The sequence below is a fragment of the Temnothorax curvispinosus genome, unplaced genomic scaffold, assembly GCF_003070985.1.
Source record: "Temnothorax curvispinosus isolate PA1 unplaced genomic scaffold, ASM307098v1 QBEX01000201.1, whole genome shotgun sequence".
Classification (NCBI taxonomy): Eukaryota; Metazoa; Arthropoda; class Insecta; order Hymenoptera; family Formicidae; genus Temnothorax; species Temnothorax curvispinosus.
Genome location: NW_020209981.1, coordinates 1 through 8,379, shown reverse-complemented (window position 1 = coordinate 8,379; position 8,379 = coordinate 1). Strand labels below are relative to the sequence as shown.

The 8,379-nt window shown below is 37.2% G+C and overlaps 1 protein-coding gene, 1 long non-coding RNA gene and 1 other non-coding gene across 6 annotated transcripts; 1 reads left to right on the top strand and 2 right to left on the bottom strand.

Moving 5' to 3' along the window:
- The first annotated feature begins 33 nt into the window (after positions 1–33).
- Positions 34–6,090, top strand: LOC112463427 (carbohydrate sulfotransferase 5-like). Of its 3 annotated transcripts, none has more exons than XM_025029990.1 (8): positions 34–291; positions 873–1,000; positions 1,730–1,786; positions 2,707–2,840; positions 2,917–3,152; positions 3,233–3,431; positions 3,539–3,718; positions 3,899–6,090. In XM_025029990.1, exons 2-8 carry the CDS (start codon positions 881–883, stop codon positions 4,218–4,220), a joined length of 1,248 nt encoding a protein of 415 aa, XP_024885758.1. In that variant the 5' UTR covers positions 34–291; positions 873–880; the 3' UTR covers positions 4,221–6,090. The 3 variants fall into 3 exon arrangements, with proteins under 3 accessions (XP_024885758.1, XP_024885631.1, XP_024885688.1); XM_025029863.1 differs by having other exon boundaries at positions 166–291; positions 857–1,000; XM_025029920.1 differs by lacking the exon at positions 1,730–1,786 and having other exon boundaries at positions 166–291; positions 857–1,000.
- Positions 6,080–8,308, bottom strand: LOC112463595. Of its 2 annotated transcripts, none has more exons than XR_003041811.1 (6): positions 7,838–8,308; positions 7,189–7,603; positions 6,935–7,009; positions 6,695–6,754; positions 6,447–6,489; positions 6,080–6,164 (listed from the first exon to the last, which is right to left on the bottom strand). It is a non-coding gene; the product is annotated as an uncharacterized LOC112463595 (long non-coding RNA). The 2 variants fall into 2 exon arrangements; XR_003041815.1 differs by having other exon boundaries at positions 7,189–7,585; positions 7,838–8,307.
- Positions 7,974–8,036, bottom strand: LOC112463659. Its single transcript, XR_003041833.1, has one exon. It is a non-coding gene; the product is annotated as a small nucleolar RNA SNORD31 (small nucleolar RNA).
- Positions 8,309–8,379: the final 71 nt, after the last annotated feature.

The following is an 8,379-nucleotide window of genomic DNA, read 5'->3' as shown; positions in this document are numbered from 1 at the left end:
GTGTGTTTGAAACTCGACGGGCGCAAAGTGCGCCGAGTTACTTATTCTTTTTCAGACACGAAGAAATCGACGAGTGCTTCTTTCCGGCGAGTCGCGCTCCCGAGGATCGCCCACGGCGATTTTGCGCGGAGCGGACCTTTATTTCTTTTTTTTGCATAATTTCGCTATTATGCCACGTCGCGGCGACATTCGACGATTGCCGGTGTTCGGTTTCGCTGATAGAACGTTTTCCAGCGACGGCGAGCGATGGCGAGGCCTCATCGTCTAGCGACGGATTTCATTTCGCGAAAGGTGAGACGAATCGGCCCGCCGCCGCCGCGGCCGCCCAGCAATTAATTGCGATCGATCGTTTCGTCGCGCTCGTGTCTTATCGTGGCCCCGTTTTATCGTCGGGCCGCGCGAAAGAGGAAAACCTCCCCCTCCTCCTCCCGGCCTCCCTATTGTCGTGATTTTATTCGATCGAGATTACCGCGCCAATCCTTATCGCGATTATACGCGCCGGAATTTTAATGAGCGCGGGGAGATTCGGACTCGCGCGACGACGGTTTTCTTTTAATTAGTCGCGTTTAATTACCGCGGGCGCTTTCGCGCTCTTTCGGCGAAGATAAAATAATGAATATTTATTTTTTCCCTCGCGTTTTCCCCTTTCAAGCCTCGTCGTTACTGCGATTTCCGTGGAAAAGTTCATTGTGTAAATTTAAATATCGGACGAATTTTAATTTCAAAATTTTCTCACGCGTTCTCGCAATACGTTACGAATAATTATATTTTCCCCGATAAATCGCGTTTTCGCTCCGTCGCCGTCGCGTAAATTCAAAAAAGTCTATATAAATGGTCTTTTGTCTTCTTTTTCAAGTTCCTGCGCTTTCCAGGATCAAGGATGTCGAAGCGGCTGAGCTTCTACGGTCTGGTAGCCCTGGCGTCCGTCTGCATCTTCTTCCTAGCGTTTAACCAGCGCTACAGCAGCTACCTCGAGCACCGGCTGCAGCCGGTGATATCGGTCAGTAAATATTCGGAGGTGGGGTGATTGCCCTAAATTGAGTCACGCCAAACACACACGCTCTTTCTGACGGTAAAGTCTTAAACTTTTGCACCCTAAATTCTTTTTCTTCATCCATCTGTCTTGACGCGAAGCGAAGACGCGCGAAGGACCGACGCGCGCGACTCCTCTTTCTCCCTGTTTCCATCTCTCTTTGTGTCCGCCGCCCCCTCCCTCTTTTCCTTTCACACATCGCTATCTGTCGTTTACGAAATGTCAGAGGATCAACCGCGTCCTGAACGATGAGATATTTTGTCAACTGCAATATATTTTATCGGAGACCATCAGCTCGTTGGAAACTAAATCGACAGGAAGTTCACGACTTGCTGCAATTCGGCACCATTTAACATTTGACAATTCGTATTTATGAAATTTGAATAAGAAAAGACACCTGGTAACATGATAATTCGAAATCAGCATGATCGCGCGTAGAGATTGGCACTTTTTAATCATTCACCTTCACTCTTGACAACAGTAATCTCACGGTACAATCATGGGTATCTCGCTGCTCGCACCTGCATCCTTCAGAAACATCAAACACGCTACCTAGAATTGAGAAAGAGAGGGAGAAAGATCGTTGTTCCCACGTCACGATTGTTTCCATCAGCGAATATATATTCGTGCTCACGACGCGAGACGCACAAACGAAACGCTAAAACGTCGTTGCTTTTTTTTTCTCCCACGATATAGGATATTGAGATAAGGCCGCGGACCACCAAAATCCAAGAGCCGGTAACGGTGAGCCAGGTATGCACACGTATCGATCTGAATGCGCAAATGCTGCAACTTGTTGTTAATTGTTGTTTAGAGTGCCACTTATCGTTAGAGTGCCTTATCTTATCGCAATGTTGACACAGCAAGCATAGCGAAAGCTGTAACTAGCTCCTGTCCTTATGAAATAGAGATTACTCTTTTATGCAATTTATTTTCCACGATGTTAACTTTAATAGAGTATAGTAAAATTGTGTGTTTTTTTATCACTTCTAAAAACATACGTGTTTATATTTATAACATTATTAATTATATTGTTATTAACTGACAAATAAGATGGAAAAAACAATTTATATTTTTAAAAATTTATATTTTTAATAAAGAAAGCTAATCCGCGTTTTTTAATAGATTTTAATTCGTTTCATTGCATGTGATGTCATACATTAAGATCGATCGAATTTATTGAATTATTACTCTGTAGAGCTTCTGCTCATTGTATAGATATGTATATATATGTTTTTGTGTGTGTACTAGCTTTTTACTAACGTATATCCTTTGTTTTTGGATTATAATTTTAAATGTTTATTCTGCTTGTTCGTGAAATATAAACGATATTTGTTATCTTTATTACATGTATCTTATTTCTAGAGAGATGAAGATATATAAATATAGATACTGTTTTTAACTAACGTTTGTTGGTCCATGCGATTTTCAAGTTTATCTTCATTAAATTAGCGGAGTGATTAAAAACTGTCTGCTATAGAAATCTGCTTTTATGTGATCAAATATCAAAATGTGATTTCATTTTCCTGTTCGCTTATTTAGGACATGTATATCGCATACCCGTTTCAAAGTTAAAGTGTTTTTCTTTTAACCCTGCATTTATTTGTAATGTTGGCTAACAAGTAACGAGTAATAATTCCCTGTTTAGTAATTGGTTTCAATTTGCTTTTTAGGCGTATATCACAGGATCCGCGTACAATGGCACGATCACCGAAATTCAGGAGGTGGTTGACCAACAAAGGAGGACGATCGCAAGAGAGATGGAAAATTATGAGTATCCAAACGGAAGATATGGGATAAATGTGAGGTAAACTACGCGCGTGAGAATGTAACTTTCGTACCGAATTTGAAAATCAGAACGTTTAACTATTACCCGTTTGCAGCAAACTTGAAGATTTAGTGATGGAGAAGGGCGGTAGACCCATGAGAAGCGTAATTCTGACGAGCTGGAGAAGCGGCAGCACGTTTCTCGGCGACGTAGTGAACGCGCATCCAGCCAATTTTTATCATTACGAACCGCTGCTTGACTATGGAATTGTGCAAATCCGAGAGCCGCCGCTCGCTGAAGAATCCTTGACAAGGATAGTCTCTCTGTTGAATTGCGAATACAAGGAGCTCGGTAATTTCACGCATCTTTAAAATTTCTATAATTTATCTCGAGGCGCATCGTTTAATGATTGCGTATAATTGTAATTACAGATCGGTACCTGGATTATGGGAAAACTCATCCTTGGGTATTTAATCACAACACGCATTTATGGCGGCAATGCCAAGCACATAAACGCATCTGTTGGGATCCGCGTTTCGTTTCTAAATTTTGCCGACTATTTCCGTTCCAATCGATGAAGCTCGTACGATTGAGGTTGCGAATAGCGGAAAGTCTTCTGGCCGAAGAAGCGTAAGGAATTATGCGATAATCGTAAAGCATGCGATGGTCTTTAGATCTAATTTGGACATTAACGTCTCTTCGTACCGCGTAAAAACATGCGTTCATCTGTATTGCAGTTTGGGTGTGCGACTAGTTCTTCTCATTCGTGATCCGAGAGGTATTCTGCAATCCAGAAAACACAGGGAATGGTGTCCTACTAAGCCCGATTGCTCCGATCCGGCTCTGGTTTGCGCAGACATGGTATCGGATTTTAGCGCGGCGGTAGAACTGTCAAAAAAATATCCACGTTCTTTTAGGTATAACACCGGATAATCAATATAATCATACCGTTGCTTTGCCAGTCACTGTACGTCGGCATTTGCAAAAATTTATTCCGCGCACGATTTTCAAACGACTTATTAAAATCATCATATGAATTATAAATTTCATTAGTATGAAAGATTGAACGTTTATTAACATTCATATGTGATAAATAGAGTGGTACGCTACGAGGACCTGTCCGTGGATCCCTACAAGCACGTGAAGGAGCTTTACAATTTTTACGGTTTGAACTTTCACGTGAACGTGAAGAGATTCCTGGACACGCATACGAAGACCGACGTAGGCGGGGTGTCGAGCACCTTCCGGAATTCCAAGGTCGCACCATTTCACTGGCGGGCTGATTTAGACTTCGAAGAGGTTCGTGAAATACAGAAGGTATGCGCGACCGCCATGCGATTGTGGGGATATGTGATGGCCTTAAATTCCACACACCAAAAAGACTTCGATCCTATCACAAATTACCGGCTCCAGTTGTGACAACTGGCAGGCGACATGCTCAATGTAGATAATATGATGTATAGTATATCAGTATAGCGAACGGCAGCGGTCGAAAGTGCCGTAGTTCATATAAATATTCAGCGAAAGGTGCTAGCGGTCACTCAGGAAGATAGCCACGTAATGAGAATTAATGTTGATTTATTCGAAAGGGAAAACTTACGGAATGCCGATTTTTTAGCTTTGTGAAACCGATAAGAAGGCTACTTCTTTAAATGGCGACATACTCGAAAACGAGATTCGTTCGTAATTTTTCTATCGTATAACTAACACGATCTAAATCACAGGGTGTTAAAGTAAATTCCTGAGAGCTTGACGTGCGACACAAATTATGTCTAACCATATCGACGCAAACGTTGCAAGTGCATTCAAAACGTTTCTAAATATTGAATCTTTCAAGAGAGAGGAAGGGTATTTTGTGTCTAATGTATAAACTATATTCATTAATATTAATTGTAATTATAGATAACTTGTAAAGAGATTTGTAATGATCATTGAATCATTATATTGTCTTTTTACATCTTTAAGAAATAATCCACATATGTAAGAAACTGAAATTTTTATATCGATTACGGAACACAAAGTATATACCCCCTCCCTTCTTGGATTCATACTAATTCATCGCTAAAAGCAAGAGACGACCAAATTTAATTTTTTATCTTATTGATCAATGACATGTTATTACTATATTACGAAATATATTCAATATGAAACAAAGAATATTTATCTAATAAGAATTGTATCGTGTCCAATGACAGAAAAGATCTTAACCATCGATCGATGGTGAACGAAAACTGAATCTCATGTAATGTTAGGATCGTGTTTTGCAATATCATGAATCAGCGGCGGTGTTGAAAATTTATTTCTGCGCCGTCTGACGGAAAATTTCTACCGATATTCAATGTGATTCACGAAAAGGAGAAGTACGCAATATCAATTAGCTCGTTCGTGTCACGGAACACTCGATCTTATCTCTTGCTCATCGCAACGTTCCGAGGAAACAGCCGGGCGGCGTATGTCAAGGACAAGAGTGAGTTTCCACTCCACCGGCCTTCGATGCGGCCAACGACGAATTATTACGAGTATATAGACGCGACCAACTTGCCCGCAAACGCGTGTGATTTTTATAATGTACGACATGGTCGTAATAGCACTGCACACTTTAGATAAAAGATAGAAATATTACTGTGAGCTGTTTGTTGGCGATTTAGAATAAGAATACTTTTTTAAATCTTTACACGCTACATATATTGATTATCCTGGACAGCCTGGCCGGTTCGCTGGCACATTCTCCGTTATGTATTATAGTGTAATTACGTTATATCTTATGTACTCGCGTCCTTGTGTTATGCACCGAGCGCCAGATTATTATCAGCTCTCTGTGTGATCGATTAAACCTTCTCACGCGTTCACTTAAAGTAGAATCGATTTCAATAAGCGTATATTATGTTATTATACATAATAGAGTTCGGATATTATGAAACGAGATATTATGATCCTACCACCTCCCCTTTGTTTTATTGGAGGACAGTCTTAACTCTCCAAAGTTCGAGCCCTAATTATTATTTACGTTGTTCCATTATCACCCTGCATGAAACAAAGATTAACGAAATGAATGTGATGTTTCTCGTACGCACGGATGAGATCTGACTATAGCGTTTCGCACAAGTTGACGAGCCACTGACGCGGACGCTAATGCAAATTCGCAATAACACCTTCGTGCAATCTCACGCCGTTATTATGTACTATTTCTCGCGGAATGGGTATCTAGTCCAAGAGGAACGCGTATTACTTCGCATTTTGTACTTTAGATGTAAAGGTTCTCCAATAAAAGAATCACATTTCTATGGAATATGTTCGCTATTTATTTCATCTTGTCCATCATCTCTTCCCATCCATATCTTTCATTTTTCATCTTCTCTCTCCCTAAAAAGTAACACAAAACTTTTTAAGCAAACAAAACGTAGTAATTGCAACTTGTGCAATTTTTCCGTTTATTGGTTCAGTAAATTTCTAATTATCACTACACATCATAGCGTATATTTATAAAAGCATCATTAAAAAAAATAAATGTCAAATGTTTTTTAATACGTTTCTAATTTTTCTTCATTAAAATGACTTAGATCTTCCTCAATTTCACATTTAAATATTAATAAAAAAATTTTTAGAAACGTTATAAAATTTATTGATGTCAATGATCTGTTTTACCTTGACGTCCGGCTATCTTTAAGCAGCAAAGTTAATTGTGCATCTGTAACAAAAATAACAACCTTAAGATCAAATACAAATGAAAAAAATTCTTTTTTTCTACCAATAAGATCAGCGAGGGCAAGAACCAATCATAGATATTCAGGATAGCGTATATATTTCATAACATCATATTCCATATCTTATAATCTTGTATCATGGGTCAGTATTATTCCTATAATTTAACTAGTATTTTCTTTAATATTTACCTTCAGGAATCTGTACGAATCACGCACAAGGTCACATTGTTTCCGCAAATCAATATCGATCTGAAATTAAACACAAAATATTCTTTATACACAGTACTTGTACAAAAAAAAGTTAAAATAATTAAATTTTGTTATCAGATAAAAAATTTTGCAGCAAGGGATTCTCAGACATATGCTTGTCAATTTTATAATCATCATACAATCAGAAAAAATATATTTAAAAAAACAAACAATTCTTACTTTATTGAGAAAGATGTCATTTTGATGTACAGTTCATTATTCAAGGTCACATTGTTTCCGCAAACCAATATCGATCTGAAATTAAACAAAATATTCTTTATATACAGTACTTGTACGAAAAAAAATTAAAATAATTAAATTTTGCTATCAGATAAAAAATTTTGCAGCAAGGGATTCTCAGACATATGCTTGTCAATTTTATAATCATCATACAATCAGAAATAAATATATTTAAAAAAACAAACAATTCTTACTTTATTGAGAAAGACGTCAATTTGATGTACAGTTCGTTATCACTTAGCGAAATGACTACCTTGCACATTCTCCGTGCATATTTCTCACATTCTGGAAAAAGAAATTGTTTCCGTTAGTTTGGAAAATTGCACTTATATTGCGCAATTAATGATACATATTGATACATCAGAAAATTTCCATCTTTTATCACCATCTTTTTATGTATGACAGGGATAACTTAAATTCAAAATTCATCATGTCTTAATTATTCAGACAATAAACCTAACTTTCACAATATAACTTTGACGTTATCTTTCTTATTAACGGTTTTATTAAGAAATTTTAGACTTACGTTAATTCTTATTGCATTTCATGGTCTGGCCAAGATTTGCCTTCATCCATTCTTCAGATAAACATCTAAAATGGTATATACTCCTATAATAACATGCATAATTCATGTTATATTTCTTCTATTTACACATTCTCATTGAAATTATTGCTATTCAGAAACAATAATCATCAAATGCATTCAGATTGACTGAGTGCGGCTTTATTTGTATATTCATCATGCATTGTTAATTATAATTATCTTTATTATAACTGTGCTGACGAATATTACAAAACAGTATATATATTATTAAGTTTGAAGCAATAATATAGATAACTTACATGAACGCCCGAGTTGAAGAGGAAATTTGTAACAGGCCGCAATCCACTCCTCCATCTCTTCCTAATTATGAGATACATGAATATTAAAATGCATTCTCTCCGTAATATATCAATACAAAAACAAAATAGAAACAATTTTATCAGTAAATCGACTCATTCATAGTTTTCAGACTGGGGCGATAATTATCATCATATTTTTTATTTGTAGATCTTATATTGATCGTAGAAATATCTTGTTTTCTTATGTTACATTAAAATACACAAAGCAAAAAATCGAATCTATTCGCAAACAGGAAATCTACTTGCGTGATCTTGGTCCAAAGCAGAAATTCTATTCTTAAATAAATTTATATATCAAATAAAGTTCTCAGACTGGAGCAGTATTTATCCATCATAAAATTTATTCAGATTGACTGAATGTGATTTCGTTCATGTATTCGTCATGCGTGCATTGTCACTTATAAATTATCTCTATTATAATTGTGCTTACGAATATTACGAAACAATATATATTTTTAAATATAAAGCAATAACGTAGACAA

What these genes read in the sequence shown, in the direction of transcription:
- LOC112463427 (XM_025029863.1), top strand. Translation starts at nt 247, where the DNA reads ATGGCGAGGCCTCATCGTCTAGCGACGGATTTCATTTCGCGAAAG. An exon ending in GGCTGCAGCCGGTGATATCG is followed by an intron (nt 1,001 to 1,729) that starts GTCAGTAAATAT and finishes CCCACGATATAG; the next exon opens with GATATTGAGATAAGGCCGCG. An exon ending in AAATATCCACGTTCTTTTAG is followed by an intron (nt 3,719 to 3,898) that starts GTATAACACCGG and finishes TGTGATAAATAG; the next exon opens with AGTGGTACGCTACGAGGACC.